Here is a 23,498-nt window from a genome sequence, read left to right as displayed (position 1 = left end):
CAGGCCCGGGGCCTAGGCTTCTCCAACTGCCAGCAGTGCAACTCTAGACCCAGGCTCCCTGCCTAGGCAGAGACAAACACTGGCAGAGGAGAGAGGGTGTGCTGCCTCAGCTCCATTCCCAGGGTCAGTAGGTGGGGAGGCTTCATAAGCAACTGGGGTAGATCGAAAGCCCCGAATAATAATCTGAAGATCCTGTGTTTGCAGCTGAGGAAATTTCTTCTGCAGACAGCCCCAGGTTAACGGCAGCCATCTTTGTCAAGGAGGGCGAAAAGTTTCAGTGCGACGCCATTTTGATTCAGTGTGTAACAGAGTGCCTGCGCGGCCATCTTAGTACAGGAACAGAGAGTGGGTGGGGCTTCTGTGCTCCAAATCGGGTCCTGGTGACCGAGACAGACAATCGGCTGTGTGGGCGGGGCCTAATCTTTCCAACTGAAAAGCAAGCGGCGGCCATTGTTTGTGGTACAACACTGAGCGGTGAGGACCCCTTTTTTAATAAAAAGATTGGTGAGGTTGTAAAGTGTATGTTATAGAAAGATTTACCAAAAATGTTTTATAAGTACAGGAAACTTTGTGCTATCCGGAGGTGAGCTATCCAGCAATCTGGAGCCACCACAAAAATCAGCAGCTGTTTTTTATTCTTTGTTTATTTTCCTTTGTTTCAACAGTCAAGCTGTGCAAGTTCTGTAGCTATAGCAACAGCTTTAGCTGCAGAGGTTTAGGGCCACACCCCAGTGTTTAGAAGCTGTTGCTAAGCAACAGTGTTTGTTGTCAAATACAGAGATAAGAATCTCCTCTCTCAACATTAACTCTGGAGAGGGTGGGTGCGGATAGCACAAAGTTTCCTGTGCTTTAAGTTTATCTCCCCCCTCCCCACTCCACCCCCCCACACCCCCTCCCTCCCCACCACACCCCCTCCCTCCCCACACTCCCTTCCCCCCCCACCCCCCAACCCCCCTTCCCCCCCACCCCCCAACCCCCCTTCCCCCCTCCCCACCACACCCCTTCCCCCCTCCCCTTCCCCCCTTCCCCACCTCCCCTTCCCCCCTTCCTCACCCCCCCTTCCCCTCCTCCGCACCCCCCTTCCCCTCCTCTGCACCCCCCTTCCCTCCCTCCGCACCCCCTTCCCCTCCCCTCCACCCCCCTCCCCACCCCCTTCCCCCCTCCCCTCCCCTGCCCCCTTCCCCTCCCCTGCCCCCTTCCCCCCCTTCCCCTCCCCTGCCCCCTTCCCCTCCTCTGCACCCCCCTTCCCTCCCTCCGCACCCCCTTCCCCTCCCCTCCACCCCCCTCCCCACCCCCTTCCCCCCTCCCCTGCCCCCTTCCCCTCCCCTGCCCCCTTCCCCCCTTCCCCTCCCCTGCCCCCTTCCCCTCCTCTGCACCCCCCTTCCCTCCCTCCGCACCCCCTTCCCCTCCCCTCCACCCCCCTCCCCACCCCCTTCCCCCCTCCCCTCCCCTGCCCCCTTCCCCTCCCCTGCCCCCTTCCCCCCCTTCCCCTCCCCTGCCCCCTTCCCCCCTCTTCCCCTCCCCTGCCCCCTTCCCCCCTCTTCCCCTCCCCTGCCCCTGCCCCCTTCCCCCCTCCCCTTCCCTCCCCACATCCCCCTCCCCACATCCTCCCTCCCCCTTCCCTCGCCCCTTCCCTCCCTCCCCTTCCCTCTCCCCCTTCCCTCCCTCCCCTTCCCTCTCCCCCTTCCCTCCCTCCCCCTTCCCTCTCCCCCCCTTCCCTCCCTCCCCCTTCCCTCTCCCCCCCTTCCCTCTCCCCCTTCCCTCTCCCCCCTTCCCTCTCCCCCCTTCCCTCCCTCCCCCTTCCCTCCCTCCCCCTTCCCTCCCTCCCCCTTCCCTCCCTCCCCCTTCCCTCCCTCCCCCTTCCCTCTCCCCTTCCCTCCCTCCCCCTTCCCTCCCTCCCCCTTCCCTCCCTCCCCCTTCCCTCCTCCCCTTCCCTCCCTCCCCCTTCCCTCCTCCCCTTCCCTCCCTCCCCCTTCCCCCTCCTCCCTCCCCCCCTCCCTCCCCTTCCCCCCTCCCTCCCCTCCCTCCCCCTCCCTTCCCCCCTCCCTCCCCTTCCCCCCTCCCTCCTCTTCCCCCCCTCCCTCCTCTTCCCCCCCTCCCTCCTCCTCCCCCCCTCCCTCCTCCTCCCCCCTCCTCCTCCCCTCCCTCCTCCTCCTCCCCTCCCTCCTCCTCCTCCTTCCCCCTCCTCCCTCCCCCTACTCCCTCCCCCTTCCCCGTCCTTCCTCCCCTCCCCCGTCCTCCCTCCCACTCATCGCCCCCCTTCCCCTTCCCCCACTCCCCCCTCCCCCACTCCCCCCACCCCCCCCTCCCCCACTCCTCCCTCCCCCTCCCCCCTCCTCCCTCCCCCCCTCCTCCCTCCCCCCTCCTCCCTCCCCCCCTCCTCCCTCCTCCCTCCCCCCTCCTCCCTCCCTCCTCTCCCTCCCCCTCCCCCTCCTCCCTCTCCCTCCTCCCTCCCCCCCTCCTCCCCTCCCTCCCCCCCTCCTCCCCTCCCCCTCCCCTCCCCTCCCCCTCCCCTCCCCTCCCCTCCCCTCCCCTCCTCCTCCCCTCCCCTCCCCTCCTCCCTCCCCTACTCCCCTCCTCCCCTCCTCCCTCCCCCCCCTCCTCCCTCCCCCTCCTCCCCCCTCCCCCTCCTCCCCCCTCCTCCCTCCTTCCCCCTCCTCCCCCCTCCTCCCTCCTTCCCCCTCCTCCCCTCCCCCTCCTCCCCCCTCCCCCTCCCTCCTCCCCCTCCCCCTCCTCCCCCTCCTCCCCCTCCCCCTCCCCCTCCCCCTCCTCCCCCTCCCCACTCCTCCCCCCTTCCCCCACTCCCCCCCTTCCCCCCTCCCCCTCTCCTCCCCTTCCCCTACTCCTCCCCCCCTTCCCCCACTCCCCCCTTCCCCCACTCCTCCCCCTTTCCCCTTCCCCCACTCCCTCTCCCCCTCCCCCCTCCACTCCCCCCCTCAGCCCCCTCCCCCCCTCCACTCCCCCCCTCAGCCCCCTCCCCCCCTCCACTCCCCCCCTCAGCCCCCTCACCCCCTCCACTCCCCCTTCCCCCCTCCACTCCCCCCTCCCCCTCCATCCCCCTCCTCCCTCCACTCCCCCCTCCCCCCGTCGCTCTCGCTCTTCCCCCCAGTCGCTCTCTCTCTCTTCCCCCCAGTCGCTCTCTCTCTCTCTTCCCCCCCCAGTCGCTCTCTCTCTCTCTTCCCCCCCCAGTCGCTCTCTCTCTCTCTTCCCCCCCAGTCGCTCTCTCTCTCTCTTCCCCCCCAGTCGCTCTCTCTCTCTCTTCCCCCCCAGTCGCTCTCTCTCTCTCTTCCCCCCCAGTCGCTCTCTCTTTCTCTTCCCACCCAGTCGCTCTCTCTCTCTTCCCCCCCAGTCGCTCTCTCTTTCTCTTCCCACCCAGTCGCTCTCTCTTCCCCCCCAGTCGCTCTCTCTTCCCCCCGAGTCGCTCTCTCTCTTCCCCCCCAGTCGCTCTCTCTCTTCCCCCCCAGTCGCGCTCTCTCTTCCCCCCCAGTCGCGCTCTCTCTTCCCCCCAGTCGCGCTCTCTCTTCCCCCCCAGTCGCGCTCTCTCTTCCCCCCCAGTCGCGCTCTCTCTTCCCCCCCCAGTCGCTCTCTCTCTTCCCCTCCCCCCCAGTCGCTCTCTCTCTTCCCCTCCCCCCCAGTCGCTTTCTCTCTTCCCCTCCCCCCAGTCGCTCTCTCTCTTTCCCCCCCCCCCCCAGTCGCCCTCTCTCTCTCTTCCAACAACAACATGCCCTCAAAAGACCCTCGGCACCGCCGGGCACTTCAGCTAGTATTTTTAGATTTTTTATCCACACTTTTGGTTTGTGACTTTTACTTTTTTCTCTCTCTCACATGGCAGCTTTCACTCTGCCAGCGCATTTCACACTTCATTTAGAGCCATTGTCTGTTTCTTTACCTATCCTATTACTATCTCGTCTCACCTTGAATATCTGTTAATGTCTCTTCTTTCAGCCCCTCCCCCATTTCCCAGCCCCCAAACTGCCTTTTGTTTCATTTCCTGCTTTTTCTCTCAGTTCTGTAGAAGGGTTTCGACCTGAAACGTTGACTCTATTTCTCTCTCCACGGATGTTGCCTGGCCTGCTGAGTTTTTCCAGCATTTTCTGTTGTTATTTCTCTACTTTCTCTCTCACTGTTGCCTATTTCAGCACCTCCCATACAGTAATCTGCTCACCAAATCTGAGTGCCCACTTTGAAACTAGCAAGCTACCATCTTCCTGCATACTCTGTAAAAAAACTGAGATGAAAAAATGAGTACACTGGTAAAGGAACATGTAACAGACAGATCCTTATAGAAAGACTGGAAGACACAGAAGAAAGAGAAGACACCGAGGAGGATTTGAGCACCTCATATTAGTGTTTGGTTTCTGGATCATGCAACAATTAAAATGAGTTACATACAATGAATGTAAAAGGATGCAACCTGCGTAATAATTCTTCACTGTAAAAACTATCCTGATATATTCTTTTTCCACAAAATTATTTTCAACTGGTTAAATTCTATAGCAGACCTGTTGTAGAGAAAGATCATAGAATCATCGAATGATACAGCACAGAATGAGGCCATTCAGCCCATCATGACTGTGCAGGCTCTTTGAAAGAGCTATCCATTAGTCCCACCCACCTGCCCTTTCCCCATAGCCCTGCAATTTTTTTCCTTTCAACTATTGATCCAATTAACCTTTTGAAAGTTACTATTGAATCAGCTTCTACCATCCTTTACTGCAGTGCATTCCAGATCATAACAACTCATTGCGTAAAACAATTCTCCTCATCTCGCCTCTGGTTCTTTTGCCAATTATCTTAAACCTGTGTTACCGACCCTCCTGCCACTGAAAACAGTTTCTCTTTATTTACTCTATCAAAATCCTTCATGATTTTGAACATCTCTTTTAAATCTCCCCTTAACCTTCTCTGCTCTAAGGGGAACAACCCCAGCTTCTCCAGTCTCTCCATTTAACTGACGTCCCTCATCCCTGGTACCATTCTAGTAAATCTCTGCATCCTCTCTAAGGCCTAGATATCCTTCCTAAAGTGTGGTGCCCAAAATCCAGCTGAGGCCTAACCAGTGATTTATAAAGGTTTAGCATAACTTCCTTGCTTTTGTACTCTATTCCTCTGTTTATAAAGCCAAGGATGCCACCTTCAACTTGTCATGCCACCTTCAAAGATTTGTGTACATACACCCCCAGGTCTCTCAGTTCCTGCACCCCTTTAAAATTGTACCATTTAGTTTATATTGCCTCTCCTTATTCTTCTTACCAAATGGTATCACTTCACACTTCTCTGCGTTAAATTGCATCTGCCATGTGTCTGCCCATTTCATCAGTCTGTCTGTGTCCTCCTGAAGTCTATTACTATCCTCCTCACTGAGTACTACATTTCCAAGCTTCATGTCATCTGCAAACTTTGAAAATATGCCCTGTATATCCAAGTCCAGATCATTAATATAGATCAAAAAGAGCAGTGTCCTAATACTGACCCCTGGGAGACACCACTATATACTTCGCTCCAGTCTGAAAAATAACCGTTCACCACTACACTCTGCTTTCTGTTTCTTAGCCAATTTTGAATCCACCTTGTCACTGCTGCTTTAATCCCATGGGCTTCAATTCTGCTCACAAGATAATGTGGTACTTTATCAAACGCCTTTTGAATGTCCATGTACACAATATAAACTGTATTATCTTCATCAACCCTCAAAGGTGCTTTTATTTAAAGGTGGTCATCACCATGGAAGTGAGTAGGGGAGAAGTAGTAGGATGAAGGCACATGTTACTTTCATTTTAATGACATGATACACAAACACAATAATCTTTCCCAAAGCATTATAGCATTTTTCAAAATCAATTATACTCTCATATTCTCTGTTGATAAACATTTTATAATGTTGATCATACACTGTTAATGTTAGCAATATAACAAAGGAATGCACTGCCTGAAAGGGTGGTGGAAGCAGATTCAATAGTAACTTTCAAAGAGAATTGGATATATACTTAAAAAGGTAAAATTTGCAGGGCTATGGGGAAAGAGCAAGGGAGTGGGTTTAATTGGACAGCTCTTTCAAACAGCCGACTCATGCACAATGGGTCAAATGGTCTCCTTCTGTGCTGTATGATTCTATGATAACCATTGCTATATACAGCAAGAGCACTAAATCTAAATTTGGAGGTAACTTTTATAGGCAGTTTCCCCAATGATTTATGGCTTACTTTTAAAAATAATAATATCCAGTTTTAAGCACCACAACACATTTTAACTGTTTTAGTTGATTTTTTGTAGTAGTAGTGGTCATCTTCTTGACATGGTTATGCATTAATGTATAGATCATGATAAAACAGTAACTGATTGGGTGACCGCTTTGCGGAACACCTCCGTTCAGTCCGTAAGGGTGACCCCGAGCTTCCGGTCGCCTGTCATTTTAATTCACCGCTCCATTCCCACTCGGACCTCACCGTCCTTGGCCTCTTGTATTGTTCCACGGAAGCTCAACGTAAACTCGAGGAACAGCACCTCATCTTCCGATTAGGCAGTCTGCAGCCTTCCGGACTTAATATCGAGTTCAACAATTTCAGATCATAAGCTCGGCCCCCATTTCATTTTCTCTTGTTATTGTTCCACCCCTTTCCCCCCCCCCTTTCCTTTTGTTTCTCTCTCACACCTGGCAGCTATCTTTTGCCCTGCCAGTACACTTTACACCTAATCCCAGCCTATTACCATCTCGTCTAGCTTCTAATCTCTTTTACTTCTTTTGTTTCTTTTATTCTTTTGTCCGATCGCAGCCCTGCCTCCGATCCAGTTTCTTTTCTTTCCAGTTTTGAAGAAGGGTCCAACCCGAAACGTCAACTCAAATTTCTCTCCACGGATGTTGCCTGACCTGCTGAGTTTTTCCAGCATTTTCTGTTGTTATTTCGGATTTCCAACATCTGCAGTATTTTGCTATCGAACTGATTTTTCTCATAGTGAACACTGAATTTGTTCTAAAGCCATGTTCTTGCACATTGTACATTGAATTGAATTGGATGCATTATGCAAATTCTACCTACAGATATTTCTAATGAATGGTTTTACTCTGCAATGGGGGACCTGAAGCTAAATGCAACACACACCTAAAACCATCACCTTACATTTCACAACAGAGGTGTAGACTACTTTCAGACTATACACATGTTCCATCTCAAACTATCAACTAGCCATTGACCACTGGTGGAAATGTGTGTTTGAGTGTACATCAGATTGGACTTGGCTGTGATACCCTGTGTGACGAATAGCATGGTAACACGCACTGTCTAAACTCATACAGGAGGAATCATGGAATACTGGAAGCAGCTAGCAGCTGTGGGATTGTATCCCATAAAGAGTCACCACCTTTGGGAGAAAATAAAAATAATGGTCAGTGTTGGGATCGACAGAAATCAACAGGCTGAGACTTTCTTTTGGTAAAGGACCAAACGTGTCCTGCTTTTATCACATCTCCACATGGACTGCAAAACCCCAGCCCCGTGCAGGGTTACAAGCAGGGGCTGATGAGTCATCACGTAACCCGACACTCTTAAAGGGGCCCTGCACCAATAACCCAACCCAGCATGTACATACCACAGCATTGCTATACAAAGTGAATTGTGTTCGGTACATATAACAGCATTGGGTACACATTGTGTTATTGTTCCTTTGTAGCCTCCGCCACAACAGTATGAATGACTGAATTTGTGAATGTGCTGGATTTAAGACATTGCAACCAGGAACTCGTCTTAGACATAGTCTTGATTCATTTGAAATATCTGGAATAATGATAGTAAAAATAGCATAATTTAGCGTAGCTGGACATATGTTTAGAAATTCTCACAGAAAAACAAGGATGATTGGCGTGGCGTGCTTGCTTCCACTGCAATGGCACGGTGCTGCAGGAGAGATCCGGGGTTTTTGACCCAGAGGAATCCTAGCAAGTGGGGCACCGCCCACTCTCTGACGTCATTGGGCAACAGGTGAAGAAACTTCGCTGGTTTAGGGTGAAGTGGAAGCGAGAGTGGACAATGTGACCTCTGGCAAAGTTACTTCGGAAGATGGAGTGCTGGCTGTTTATTTGTTGTGCGCTCCTTCGCCTGTCCGCTGGGGCACTCGACACTCCTGCCGCTGGTGACAACAATGGTCAGTCTGAGACTTCCAACTTTCCGATTCGAGGTTTCAAAGTGGTAGTTTTATGAGAATGACGGATCGTTTTGTGTTTACGGAGGGGTTTTCGATTTGTTTTTTTTGAGCGTGCGTGTATTAAGTTGTTGAAGTGTTGGGGAAAGTTTGATGCTGATCTGGTGGAGGGAAGGTCTGAACTGTGCAGGCGAAGCATTGACACTCGGAGGAGTTGTCTCACTTTAATCATCCACCTGAAGCAATGCGATTCTAAAAATATTGTCCAAGTAATTCATTAATGTGTTTACAAGGATTGCTGTGTGTTATTAAAACACATTCAGCTGATAGCGATTTATGGCAAAAAAAAGTAAATAGAATTGTACAGAATGTTTCTGTCACAATTCGATGTTGACCAAACATTTTGAAAAAACAATCCGAGGACACAACTTCAATTTTATCTCAGTTTCCTTGGACCACTTCTTTGGCGATTCTAATTAAAATTGTAAATGTCTAAATACAACATTGTATTCCTTTTGCATTTTGGTTGGATATTATTAGAATGATCCTGAAATCTTGAGAAAGTTAACACACGGTTGCATTTTGACATGTGACTGGAGTGATTGCAGTTCAACAATACATAGTTGCTGTTGCATCCAAAGCTAATTTGGGGATGGGATGCTGATGACAAGTGCAAGACCTACCTCAAAGCAGGGAAATGGCAATAATTCAGTAGTCTTCCTCATTATGTCATCTTTTGTGACAAGAACAGGCCAATGAATATAGAATCTGCACAAACAGGATTTAAAAAAAAGGGGAACAAATGCAACCGCAATATTATGGACCTCACTCTCCGCTTGCCATGGTAATCTATCTGACATCAGGACCTCGAGTTTCCTCTAGTTAGCACAATCCTGCTAGAAATCGGCCAAACCAGCGGAAAAGATCGCAGAATTTTAAACGCAAGTTATGTCAAGCATAAATCGAGTTTCCGCAATCTTTAACGCTAGTTTGTGTTGGAAGCCGGCCCTGCTCACAAAACTGGCCACGCCTCCAGATTAAAATAATGAACAGGGCGAGTTTTCGCCGACTGCGCCTGTTTGCGACTGTCTGAGGAAGCTCTTCAAATTGAGCGCATTGTTTTTAGGCGCACAGGCACTAGTAGGCACGTTTTAAAAGTTTTTAAATATTAACAAATATTTAATTCACTAAGAAACCGACTAGTGTACATCAGTAAAACTAGTAAATGGTTCAGTATAGTTGTTAAATTTATTTTCAGTGATTTTAAAATCCGGTTACTCGCAGGTAGAGGACTTGACATTCTTATTAAAAGTGCTTTTTTGTGATAAACCCATTTTCAGCTGCATTGTTAAACTGCACCAAGTGACCACTCTTAAATGCACGAATGAATATTTTTTAATGCAAAGGTACAAACCAAACAGTTCCGTTCTATTATGCTGCCCGATTGCGCTGGTTCAGGCAAGATTTTATGTTTGTGATATATGCAAATGAGTTTGGGCAGAAACTTGAACCATAACTTGACTTCTGAAAAATAGCGCAATTACAAGTGCAATTTGCGCCCAGTTTGCCGATTGCACCCAAAGCGGAAACTCTGCCCCCAGAAATTTAAATTACCACCCCATGTCTTATGTCAGTGGCACTAGCTCCAACACATAAATGTTGCCACACATGCACAAACGTATGTTAAGGTATTTGTGTGCAACGATTAATAAAGTTGACAACAGTTTTCAAAATGTTATGTGAATATTTATGTTCTGAAGCCCTTCTGGCACGAATGAATATCACTCCGGGGACAAGCTTCATGCCACAAGGATTCATGTCCTAAGTCAGCTTGTTTATCACGCAGTGCACTGATTCTCGCGTGGAAGGAAAAAGGGGGTGAAAAACCTTGACAGCAGTGAATATATGACATATAGATTTTCTAGTGTTCACTGCTGGGCAACTCTTTAAAATTCCCACATTTTAAAGTGAATTGAAGCACTGTTAGTAAATGGCTTCACTATGTTTTCCTTCCTCTGGAAAATCATGTATTAAACCCCCCCCCCCCCCCCAATAACAGTCTGAACTTTTTTGGTCCAACAGCTTCCTTTTGGACTGTTAATCTTTCATGCCATGGAATGGGTACTGATTTGCCAACTGGAACAAGAAAGTTAAATGGCAGCCATGCATGTAACTTCCTGTCAGAAAATGAAATATTGTTACAATGGTTTCTGAAAATTGCAATATTTGGTTTCAGGTAAACCCTGTAAACTTCTAAATTGGGAATAAATGAAGCAACAGTTTCTTTAAAAGTAGAGAAAGATGTTTATATTTGGTTAAGTTTGAATTTGTACCACTATCAAAATGTCACATTTTAAATATTGCTAGAAAGCAACCTGAAAAATATTTCTTGAATTAATGTTTGAAATGTGTTTGCATTCTAATACTATCCACTGCATAATAGTGCGTGTCATACTTTTCTTCATCATACTTATATTTTGGACTTGTCTCCAAAGTGAGTGAAGACATTATTGAAGGAACTCGGCTAACTTAGAACCAACCAAAATCAAATTTCAGACCTGGTCTGTGTGACTCAATATCGCAGCATACAGCGTGTTGAATCACTAAGCTACCAGGGGTACTTACTGGTTTCGCGTGATAATTTTCTTTTAATGTGGCTACTGAGTTAACTGATCTCAGTTTGGACAGCAGTTGTGCCACTGCAGTTGGTTTCAGTGTCCTTGGACTAGGAGGGCGCCAATATCAGTCAGAATTCCTGATAGTAGTTCAGTGATGAGTGTGAGCATGAATGTTGGGTGAGGACATGGCTAGGCTTGGCTCTTAAGCCTTCAATGGTTGAATGGCCTGCCAAAAGTCATTGTGTACACTCATATTTAAAAGGATTACTTGGGTGATGTACAGGAGGGCCGCTGCTGTACCTCGACCACTGGGGACCCTCTCAGCTGTATTTGTTATTAACAAAACAAAAAAAAAGTCTCCAAGTGTAACATGGAATAGAACATCAAAGTTGAAAAGACTAAGAGAAAATTTGATGATTTTATAAAATTTGTAATGTTCTTCAAGTGGTGTCAAACAAAATGGATCTTAAATTACAGAAATAAACTATTAATTTCATAATGATGAAAAAATAAAAATAACATTGACGCTGCGAGCCTTTGTAATGCTCCTTTAAATGGGATAGTTGACTTTGATCGTGCTCTTACAATGTCGTCAATATTGGAAGCAGCAAAAACCCTTCTGGAGCAGGGTTTTGATCACTGCCTCTGAATGAAGTGCTATTGCAGCAAGTATAAATGGTTGTTACTGGTGGCATTTGACCATTGAGCTTGCCACGTTGAGTCTGGTCATAAACAAGCTGACCTCTCAGTCTGCGTTTGCTATTTCTGGCCAGGGCAGAGCTACCTCTGGTAATCAGGGGAGGTCTGACCAGCCTGGCTTGCACCTTCTCTCAGTTGCCAAATCCTCCCCGCATGATGAATGGGTCAATAGTGTGGCCAGTGTATCCAAATACAATTACTAAAACATTCCAGTGCCTCATTTCAAATTTTTTTTTTTAAGTCAGTGCAGTTATTCAATTTTAAGTTCAATTTTAAACTTAAAATATCACCAATTCAGGTTTTATATGGATTTTCTTTTTTAAAACAGCATGACTCCTGTATTGTTTTCCAGATAGACATTTCTACTTGTTTATTGTCTTTGCTGTGATTTTTGTTTTCCACATGCAGCTGCTCCTACGTGGCCCAACCAAGTAATATATCTTTTAAAACCGTGGAACTGCCAACGTAGCAAAAGTTGTATTGAGAGCAACAATCAACAAAACAAACAGAATTCTGATCTATATTGCCAAATCGGTGGAGTACAAGCCTGAGGCTGTTCTGCCGAAAATGTAAAGTGCGTTGGTCAGACAGCACCTTGAGCACTGCACCCAGTTTTGGTCCCTGAGCACCAGGGAAACACCAAGAGGTGCTGATCCTAGTGTTAGAGAATAGAGTTGTGAGGAAAGATTAGAAAAACTCCAATTTTCCAGCATTGAAGTGAGGTGTAAGGAGATCTTGTAGAGCTCCATATACTAAGTGGTAAAAGAAAAGCTCACTCGGAACACAATTTCATGTTAATCTAAACTATAGGACAAAGGGGACATTGGTACAAACTAGCAAACGGGATGTTCAGGGCTGATGTTTTGAAAAGTGTTTAAAACCTATAATTGTTTTGCATGTATGGTACTGCAGGAAAACTCTGGAATTATTCCGGAGGCAGTTGCATATTGTGATGGTGGGCCTAAAGGTTTCCATGAAAGGATCAGCTCGGTGGCTGGGCTGAACTGAACGTCCTGATCTGGAATACTCCTTTGTGATTATATTGTAATAAAATGGTGCACAAGATCACTGTCATATATTTTGCTATTGACATGTTTAACAAACATGCAGTGTTGAAAATGGTAAGTGGATAGTTGGTTTCATTCCACAGTATCACATTTTAAGTTCCAGTGGAACATGAAACCTTTGGAATTCAAATCAGTATATTTATTGTCATCTCATTAGTGCAGGGATGTGAACTGTTTCAGGAAGTGGCTGCAGGAAAACTGAAAGGATAGCCAACATTAAAATGCATTATCAGTGATTGTCTCAGTGACTAACTTTCTACTGATGTAAATGCAGACACTATACAAAGAAGTCACAGCAATCCTGTCCACATGTTGTCCTTTAATATGTAAAGATGCAGTTACACCTCATTGATTATGTTCAGTAACAGCTCAAACACTGGGTAAAAGTCACTTTTACAGAATGGGCTATAATTTGTGACACTTCACTTACTCTAAATTAAGTTGCTGTTATGGGTAGAAAACTTTAATTCTAGGCATTATGGCAAAGTAGACTTTATTCAACAGGTATATATGGTAATAAGATTAGATTTTTTAGTTTTCATAGTTCGCTTATATACCTGTAATATAGTGAAACAAGTCACACTTTCAATATAGATAATAGCATTTAATACAACAACATCTTGCATTTATATAGCTTCTTTAACGTAGTAAAATGTTCCAAGATGCTTTATAGGAGCGTTACCAAACAAAATTTGACACCTAGCCACATAAGGAGATATTAGGTCAGGAAGAGGTAGATTTTATGGAGCGTGTTAGAGGAGGAGAGAAAGGTAGAGAGTCAGAGAGGTTTAGGGAGGGACTTCCAGAGCTTAAGGCTTAGGTAACTGAAGGCACGGCCACCGATGGTGGAGCGATGGGCATCGAGGATGTGCAAGAGGCCAGAATTGGAGGAGCACAGAGATCTCGGAGGGCTGTAGTGCTGGAGGAGATTACAGAGATAGGGAGGGGTGAGGCCATGGAGGGATTTGAAAACAAGGATGAGAATTTCTAAATTGAGGCGTTGTCAAACCAGGAGCCAATGTAGGTCAGCAAGCACAGGGGTAATGGGTGAACAGGCCTTGGTGTGCATTAGGATACGGGCAGAATAGTTTTGGATGAGCTCAAGTTTATGTAGGGTGGGAGGTCAGCCAGAAGAGCATTGGAATAGTCGAGACTAGAGGTAACAATGGTATGGATGAGGGTTTCAGCAGCAAATGAGCTGAGGCAGTGATGGAGACTGGCGATGTTACGGAGGTGGAAGTAGGCGGCCTTGGTGATGGAGAAGATATGGGTCGGCAGCACAGCTCAGGTTCAAATAGGACGCCAAGGTTGCAAAACGCCTGGTTCAGCCTCAGACATTGGCCAGTGAGAGAAATGGAGTCGGAAACAGAGTTTGTGGTGATGACCGAAGACAATGGTTTAGGTCTTCCCAATATTTAATTGGTGGAAATTTCTGCTCATCCAACACAAGTTCTGACGAAGGGTCATCGACCTGAAACGTTAACTCTGTTTCTCTCTCCACAGATGCTGCCATGACCTGCTGAGTATTTCCAGCATTTTCTGTTTTTATTACAGAGGTGCTCGATTTGCGCTGGACGTATTTTACGTTTGAAATTCCTCGATCTTTTGCGCTGGTTTGACCGATTTCAGATGAATTGCGCTGAAAAACCTGCACAACTTGTAGAAACTCCTGCCCAAGATGTTTTGGATAGAGACATTTTGTCAGAACCCTACGTGGGGAAAAATTACGTTGCTTTGAGCTTCCAGTTAACGTACCCCCGGGGGCGCTAACGCCTGGCCGCGGCGCCGCTAATGCCTCCCGCGAAATTCAGTGGCAGGCCTGCAGCACAGCGGAGCTATGTGCTGACGCGTGTGGCACTGTTGCACGTAGCGCGCGGTATTCACTTGTAGTGCCCCTGAAAGGAGGGGGAGCTAACCAAAGGGGGCGCCACTGAATTTTTCCCCCTACAGGTCTCCATATATATATTTCTTGTGTTACACTGAGCGACTTCTTCAAACCTTTGATTTGGTTATTATATGTTCGAGGTCAGCTTCATTTAAAAATGAATACTAGGTTCTGAATGAATTCAAAAATCAGTAGTGTTCCTACTCAGCATCCAGAATCAAAAAAGATCCAGATTAGCACCAGTTCTATGGAATTGTTTAATGATGAACATGCTGATGTTGGCGAGGTAACTGCCAGTGTTTAGATTCAGGAGGGCAAGGGCGTATGGGAAGGTTTTTCCTATCAAGTCGAAGATTTCAAAAAATTAATTTGTACATAATAACTGAACAGAAGAGTACTTTACATTTAAACTGACCAAAGTAAGTAGAAAAAGTAAATAATATAAAGAACCCAACATAAAAACATTAAATAGCAGGTCTGTCAGGATGGCAATTGACAAATTCTGATGAATGGTCCCGCTCCAAAACACTAACCTGATAGATCACCCTGCTCTTGGGATTGCTGCTACATATTTTTAGTTCTGTGCTGAAATACTCAATTTTCTGAATATATTCTTATGCCATGTGTACAAGATTGTGTATGGATGTTCAATTTATTTTTGTTTTGAATGGAATTCAACCTAATATATGCTTTCTTCCTCTAAAGCAGTGTTACTGTCTAAGTGGTGTCAGATGTAAAAATTTATTCTGTAAAAGGCCGTACTGATGTTTTTTGCTAACCACATATCACTATGTGAAGTGAAGTGAAACAATCTAGAGGATTTTTATGATCATTTGAAGAGACACATAACTTTAAAGCAGCAACTGATGTAATGGACGAGAGAGATTGTAAATATTGAGAACATATGAGTAGAGAAGGAGACTTACAGTGAACTCAAGGCAAAGCGCAGATTGGGTGATCGCTTTGCTGAACGCCTTCGTTCAGTCTGCAAGCGTGACCCTGAGCTTCCGGTTGCTTGTCACTTTAATTCTCCATCCCATTCCCACTCTGACCTCTCTGTCCTTGGCCTCCTACACTGTTCCAACGAAGCTCAATGGAAGCTCAAGGAACAGCATCTTTCGATTAGGCACTTTACAGCCTTCCGGACTCAACATCGAGTTCAACAATTTCAGACCCATTTTTTTGGCCAGCAGTTTCTGCTGTTCATTTAATCACTCCTGCCTTCCACCCTATCACAGACCTTACCTTTTGTTCTTTCCTCTCCCCCACTTTCCCTGCCTCTGTACTTGCTTAAAACCTGTTACATCTGTAATGTTTTCCAGTTCTGACGAAAGGCCACAGACCACATTAACTGAGACATAGCGAATATTGGAGATTAATAGAAGGATAATTGGGTGGGTTCCTTTACAGGCATGTGCTCTGACCCACCCGACTTTCTGATGTTTCCTGTGCCTGGGTGATACAGTGCCAAGAAAATTTCCATTATTGAGTCCATAACATTGATTCTGTCCACAGCCTAGCTTTACACTTCATCATTGCAGGCACATCTTCCTCCAACAGCAGGTACTATCCTTTGCTAAAATGTAAAAAAAAATTGTAATAACTGTACAAAACCACTGATGAATTTTTGCTTTAAAGTCCCATTCATCTGCATATATGCACTTACTAAATCCACCTCCAAATTTAGCACCAAGGGTGCTAACTCGGATTAGGAAACTGAAATGTTTGTCATATAAAATGAGAATCAGAAAGAGGAGCAGTAAGCATTTATCCTGCAGCACAAAGAAAGTAAGTTAGATAGGATGACTTGCATCGTATCCTAGCCCCTTACCTGCACTGTTGACTAATCGAATTACCAGGATCTGGGTTTGTCCAGCAGGTTTATGCAGTTTAAGGCATTAGGCTGTATAGACTGAGCAAATTATTCAGCAAACTGGATGATTGAAAATTTACTAGGGAAAGCTTTCATTTTCTTTGTAAAACATAGCACTTTTCAGTATTATATTTATTTGGGGAGAGAAGAGTAAGGATTGTTGCTTTTGAGAATGAAATATTTTCCACTTTCAGTATCAGGTATAACATGACTTAGATGCTAACCAAAGTCTGACTGTGTCCCAACCATGGCCTGGAATTTGCAGTGGGGGCAGTGGGTAATGACGGCGAACTGTCAGCGTTCGCTGTCATTACCCCTCTGAAACTGACCGCAACTTCAGGATTTAGTACATGCTTATCTAAACACAGAAATCCTGAAGCTGCAGTCAGTCATTCACTGCTCCGACACTGGCTGCGCTGTGAACCCCCCTCTCTCCATAGCCGGCAATCAGTGAAATCAGTGAAACTGATGAAAACTAGGGCTTTTCCTCTGTAATATCGTTGTTAAATACCCCATTAAATGTTAAGCCTTATTAGAAAAGGTGTAACTGGGGTTTTAACAGCATATTGATTGGTAAGCAAAAGTTCTGGCCCTGAAAAACTATTTTTTATATTTGTGGAGTGTCAAATTTCTCCATTATGATAAAAATTTAAAAACATTTTAAAACTTTAAAAAAGTTTTTTTTTAAGTTTGTTCATGATATTTCAGCTTCTATCTTATCCCTATGTGAAAGTCCCAATCTTTATTTTGCTCTCTGTAACATTTTTTTAAAAGTCCGGATGAAAGCAGCTTCTCATTTCCTGGTTTCCTGTCTGTGATAATTCTTCAATGCGATTGGCTGCTTAGACAGCTTGGTGATGTCACTGCAGCATCGCCATAGGAATCCCTGGGACAGAGCACTGCAATCAGTTGAATGTCGAAAAAAGCAAACTTCTCATCACAGAGATCGCGAGACCGCAAATTATGAGCCAATGGGGGAAAAATTCAGTTGTTTGCGCCTCCCGTTAGTGCCTTAAGAGGGCGCTAATGGGGCGCAAAGCAACTAGTGCTCGGGCACGGCGATGTTTGCGCCGCTCGCGAAATTAACTAGACATTTTGCAGTGACGCTAAACACTGCCGCCACGATCTCCTGCGCCGGCAGATTGTGACGTCAGTCGAGTGCGCAATACCCCGTTAGTGCCCCGGACCGGATATTGAGTGGCGCCGCCTGCCTTACCGCCTGCCGCTAGCAACGACAGGTTGAGGGGAGCGTTATGCTGTCAGAAAGGGACTAGGGGAGCGCTATTTAAAGGCAACCGCTTTCTGCCTTTTTTTGTCAGTGATATTTTTGCACCACGCATTCTGAGAGAGAGAGACTTCTGGAGAGATTCAACGCTGTGTGAAGGAGTTTTGAGTACTGAGCAGCACTTTGCAGGTTTATTTTGATTTGCCCTTCCTTGCTTCGCCTGTGCTCTGAGGTAGCGCCTTGCTCCTCGGCCTTTGCGCCTTAAGACTCTACTCATTGGAGTTCAGAAGAATGAGAGGCGATCTTATCGAAACATATAAGATTGTGAGGGGGCTTGATCGGGTGGATGCGGGGAGGATGTTTCCACTGATGGGTGAGACTAGAACTACGGGGCATAATCTAAGAATAAGGGGCTGCCCTTTCAAAACTGAGATGAGGAGAAACTTCTTCACTCAGAGGGTAGTAAATCTATGGAATTTGCTACCCCAGAGAGCTGTGGAAGCTGCAACATTAAATAAATTTAAAATGGAGATAGACATTTTCCTAGCAGATAAGGGAATTAGGGGTTACGGGGAGAGGGCAGGGAAGTGGACGTGAGTCTAGATTCGGATCAGCCATGATCCTATTGAATGGCAGAGCAGGCCCGAGGGGCCGTATGGCCTACTCCTGCTCCTACTTCTTATGTTCTTATGAAGCGCCTGATTTAGCGCTCCAATCACCTCCAGGGGTGATAAAAGCCAAGTTTGCTGTCGGAGGCGATAATTAGTGCCAGGCGCTAAACTTTGCGCACGGCCGATAATGGCGCCCCAAATGGGGCGATACCGAATTTTTCCCCCAATATGTCTTAACCCCAAATTTTGAAGCGCCCCTGACTACAGTGATGTTTTGGGCCTGTGCTCACTGGACGTTTTTCATCTCTGGTGTTTTCAATCACTTTGGTTCCCAATGAATGCACTATATGAGCTTGCTCAGTCACTGCTTCCTAAAGGTTGGTGCTATACACACTGATTTCTTATTCAGCGGGGCCTGAGAGAACAAGGCTGGGGGGAGGGTTCTGAGGCAAAGCATAAGAAATGAAGGTAAAATAATTCTAAATTACAAACAGGTGGATAACCAAACAAATTTTGAAGTGAAATTGATAGGAAATTAAATGTTAAAAATAAATTTATAATTCCTTGGAATGGGAGAAGAAGTCTAAGCTTACTGGGCAGTGAGGCTGGAATGCTGACTGTGCTCTCAGCTTCCTCTAGTGGTAGAAGTGAAGCTGCTGGCGTGACTGGGACCTGTGACCGCTAATAGCTGCTCTCTTAATAATGGGAAACCTGAAGTCTTGACAGAGAATGATGCCCAAAACAGGATTCTGTCACATAAGTATTGATTTTAAGATATTAGAAATTTCCACACACAGATTTAAGTTATAGGGAGGAGAAAGAGAACTTGGGATGGACAGGCTGCCAATAGTCACGTTATTTTTGGACATTGTTGACTTTTCATTTCAATGCCATGAATTACAGTGGTAAGAAAATGAAGTTAGATGTCATATCTGATCTCAGTGGTTTCAGGAACCCAGTAAAAGAGGTTGATGTTATTGAAGTAATCTTTTCTTGTTGACAGTGGATAACAACAGTGAAATCATCTGTTCTGTGAACTCCTGCTCACTCAGTGCTTAATAAGTGATGATTACAACCTATAGTTACTGGAAGCCCACAGATCTGTCCCAAATATTATACACCCACTAAAACAAGCTGGCAGGATGACAGCAAAAATAAGCCACAGTCACAGAGAAGGCTAAATATACGTTTGAGCCAAGCTCTGTTCAATTCTTAACCTGAGTCACACCAAACAGAGACATAAGAACATAAGAACATAAGAAATAGGAGCAGGAGTAGGCCAATCGGCCCCTCGAGCCTGCTCCACCATTCAATAAGATCATGGCTGATCTGATCCTAACCTCAAATCTTCTATCACTCTGCATCCACCCGAACCCATGTGATCTCCCGGGAGAGGCGAAAAACCAGATAAAGACCCAATGGCCAATTTGGGAGAAAAAAATCTGGGAAATTCCTCTCCGACCCATCTAGGCGATCGAAATTCTTCCAGGAGATCACTCTGTCCCTATATTTTCTACAGTACTTACCTTCTGTAAAGGCGATCTCCACCCCAGCCAGGAACAGGAATAAAACCATCTCCTGAAATCTAACAGAATTAGAACACAGTAGGAGCAGAACAAGGCTACACGGCCCCTGGGCCCACTCCACTACCCACAGGGCCATGACCATTCCGAACCTAGACTCATGTCCAATTTCCTGCCCGCTCCCCGTAACCCTTAATTCCCTTTACTTCTAGGAAACTATCTATTTCTGCTTTAAATTTATTTAATGATGTAGCTTCCACAGCTTTCTGGGGCAGCAAATTCCACAAACCTACCACCCTCTGAGTGAAGAAGTTTCTCCTCATCTCAGTTTTGAATGAGCAGCCCCTTATTTTAAGATTATGCCCCCTAGTTCTAGTTTCACCCATCATTGGGAACATCCTCACCGCATCCACCCGATCAAGCCCCTTCACAATCTTATATGTTTCAATAAGATCGCCTCTCATTCTTCTGAACTCCAATGAGTAGAGTCCCAATCTACTCAACCTCTCCTCATATGACCACCCCCTCATCCCCGGGATTAACCGAGTGAACCTTCTTTGTACTGACTCGAGAGCAAGTATGTCTTTTCTTAAGTATGGACACCAAAACTGTATGCAGTATTCCAGGTGCGGCCTCACCAATACCTTGTACAACTGCAGCAATACCTCCCTGTTTTTATATTCCAACCCCCTAGCAATAAAAGCCAACATTCCATTGGCCTTCTTAATCACTTGCTGCACCTGCATACTAACTTTTTGAGTTTCGTGCACCAGGACCCCCAGATCCCTTTGTACTACAGTACTTTCCAGTTTCTTGCCATTAAGATAATAACTTGCTCTATGATTTTTCCTGCCAAAGTGCATAACCTCACACTTTCCAGTATTGTATTCCATCTGCCAAATCTCTGCCCACTTACTTAGCCTGTCTATGTCCCTTTGCAGGTTTTTTATGTCCTCCTCACTCACTACTTTCCGTCCCATCTTTGTATCATCTGCAAACTTTGATATGTTACACTCGGTCCCCTCCTCCAAATCGTTAATATAGATTGTAAAGAGTTGGGGACCCAGCACTGACCCCTGCGGAACACCACTAGTTACTGGTTGCCAATCTGAGAACGAACCATTTATCCCAACTCTCTGCTTTCTGTTAGAGAGCCAATCCTCCACCCACGCCAGAATATTACCCCCAATCCCATGATTTTTTATCTTGAGCAATAATCTTTTGTGTGGCACCTTGTCAAATGCCTTTTGGAAGTCTAAATACACTACGTCCACTGGTTCCCCTTTATCCACCCTGTATGTTACTTCCTCAAAAAACTCAAGCAAATTTGTTAAACATGACTTCCCCTTCATGAAACCATGCTGAGTTTGCCCTATTAAATTATGTTTATCCAAATGTCCCGTTACTGTCTCCTTAATAATGGACTCTAACATTTTACCAACCACAGATGTTAGGCTAACAGGTCTATAGTTTCCAGCCTTCTGCCTACTACCCTTTTTAAATAAGGGTGTTACATTAGCAGTTTTCCAATCTGCCGGGACCTTTGCTGAGTCCAGTGAGTTTTGGAAAATTATTACCAATGCATCCACAATCCCTACCGCTACTTCCCTCAAGACCCTAGGATGCAAGCCATCAGGTCCAGGGGATTTATCCGCCTTGAGTCCCATTATTTTACCAAGTACCACTTCCTTAGTGATTTTAATTGTATTTAGTTCCTCCCCCCCCTAGAGCCCCCTGTTTGTCCAGTGTTGGGATATTCTTAGTGTCCTCTACTGTAAAGACTGATACAAAATAATTGTTCAGTGTTTTTGCCATCTCCATGTTTCCCACCATTAATTTCCCGGTCTCATCCTCTAAGGGACCAACATTTACTTTAGCCACCCTTTTTCTTTTTATATAACTATAGAAACTTTTACTGTCTGTTTTTATATTTTTTGCTAATTTACTTTCATAATCTATCTTCCCTTTCTTAATCAATCTTTTTGTTATTTTTTGCTGTCTTTTAAAGACTTCCCAATCTTCCATCCTCCCACTAGATTTGGCTACCTTATATGCCCTTGTTTTTAGTCGGATACTATCCTTAATTACTTTACTTAGCCACGGATGGCTATCTTTTCTTTTACACCCTTTTTTCCTCAGTGGAATATATTTTTTTGGAAGTTGTAAAATAACTCCTTAAATGTACACCACTGGTCATGTACCGTCTTACCCTTTAATCTATTTTCCCAGTCCACTCTAATTAATTCCGCTCTCATACCTTCATAGTCTCCTTTATTCAAGCTCAGCACGCTTGTTTGAGATCCAACCTTCTCACCCTCTAATTGAATATGGAACTCAACCATGTTATGGTCACTCATTCCAAGGGGATCCTTTACTAGGACATTTTTAATTAATCCTGTCTCATTACACAGGACCAAATCTAAGGTTGCTTGCCCCCTGGTCGGTTCAGTTACATACTGCTCAAGAAACCCATCCCTAATACACTCAATGAACTCTTCCTCAAGGCTGCTCTGCCTGTGTGGGAGGGGAAACTGTTCTCAAACTTTCTGGCAGTCGGTTACAGGGGTCATTCTCTGGTTGAGAGAACAATCTGTGTATTTGCACTCCTGACAACATAGATGTGAAGGTCAGATGGGGCTGGAGGTGGAGATCACAAGTTGTGGAATCTATAGGTAACACTTTTTACAGAGGTGTGATCTTTTTGATTAATCTGTTGCAGGGACCAGCTGGTATCGTGGATGCTATAATTTCACAGTATTGGACGCTTGGCAGCCAATATTCCAGGCATCAAACTTGGCTGAACCTGCTATATGTGCAAAATATTGTCTTCAGGAAAGGTAAGGCTGCTTTCATACAATTTCTAAGCTGATGTCGAAGAAAGAAATTGAGGTACTAGCCTCGTAATTATTGCACCTGAATCCCCCAGATGCCAATGTAATGGAAATGCACTTGACATCATATCCACTGCAAATAATCCCAATAGGCATTGTGACAAAAATAGGGATTTCTGTCTTTAGGCTTGTATAACTTTAAATTGCTGGGCTACTAAAAAGCCTAGCTTTATCTCTGGCCTATCTTTATCAAATCTCTTTTGCTCTGTGACAAGATTAGTCTGTGAAGGGCCAGCCTATATGGCTGGCAGCAGTGCAAGTAATTTTTGTTACTGATAGATTCATTAAGAGCACTTGTGCTAAATATTAATCTGTGCCACCTGTCATTGTAATCAACTGTATCTTGTCAACGTATTCGTTATGAATGTCTGGCGTAAGTGTATTTTTATTGTTTCATATTCACGTCTGCCCAAAGCATGGACAATTGTTAGTTTCCATAAATCCTCTGCAGGGAGATTTTATGTAAATTCATCCTTGTAATGCCGAGGTGAAAATGTAACTGATGTAACTGGTAAAATAAATAAGGGAGAACCAGTGGATGTGGTGTATATGGACTTTCAGAAGGCTTTTGATAAGGTCCCGCATAAGAGATTAGCGTGTAAAGTTAAGGCACATGGGATTGGGGGCAAGGTATTGACTTGGATAGAGAACTGGTTGGCAGACAGAAAGCAAAGAGTTGGAATAAATGGGTCTTTTTCCGAGTGGCAGGCAGTGACTGGTGGGGTACCGCAGGGATTGGTCCTTGGACCCCAGCTATTCACAATATATATTAATGATCTAGACAAGGGAACTAGATGTAATATCTCCAAATTTGCAGACGACACAAAGCTGGGTGGGCGTGTGTGCTGTGAGGAGGATGCCGAGAAACTCCAGGATGATTTGGACAGGTTGGGTGATTGGGCAAAAGCATGGGAGATGCAATATAATGTGGATAATTGTGAGGTTATCCACTTTGGTGGCAAAAACAGGA

The 23,498-nt window shown here is 45.6% G+C and overlaps 1 protein-coding gene across 1 annotated transcript in view; it reads left to right on the top strand.

Moving 5' to 3' along the window:
• Nucleotides 1-7,924: 7,924 nt before the first annotated feature.
• Nucleotides 7,925-23,498, top strand: part of pkd1l1 (polycystin 1 like 1, transient receptor potential channel interacting) — a 412,439-nt gene continuing 396,865 nt past the window's right edge. Inside the window, exons 1-2 of the mRNA XM_085989354.1 lie at nt 7,925-8,139; nt 22,357-22,474. Coding sequence (XP_085845480.1) covers nt 8,055-8,139; nt 22,357-22,474 — 203 coding nt within the window. The 5' untranslated portion in view covers nt 7,925-8,054. The remainder of the gene's footprint in view (nt 8,140-22,356; nt 22,475-23,498) is intronic.

The sequence above is a fragment of the Somniosus microcephalus genome, chromosome 5 (genome assembly GCF_052327205.1).
Source record: "Somniosus microcephalus isolate GS21.2 chromosome 5, FLI_Smic_1.0, whole genome shotgun sequence".
NCBI classification, from domain to species: Eukaryota; Metazoa; Chordata; class Chondrichthyes; order Squaliformes; family Somniosidae; genus Somniosus; species Somniosus microcephalus.
The sequence above is the reverse complement of the archived record's forward strand: the minus strand, read 5'-3'. Positions and strand labels throughout refer to the sequence as shown.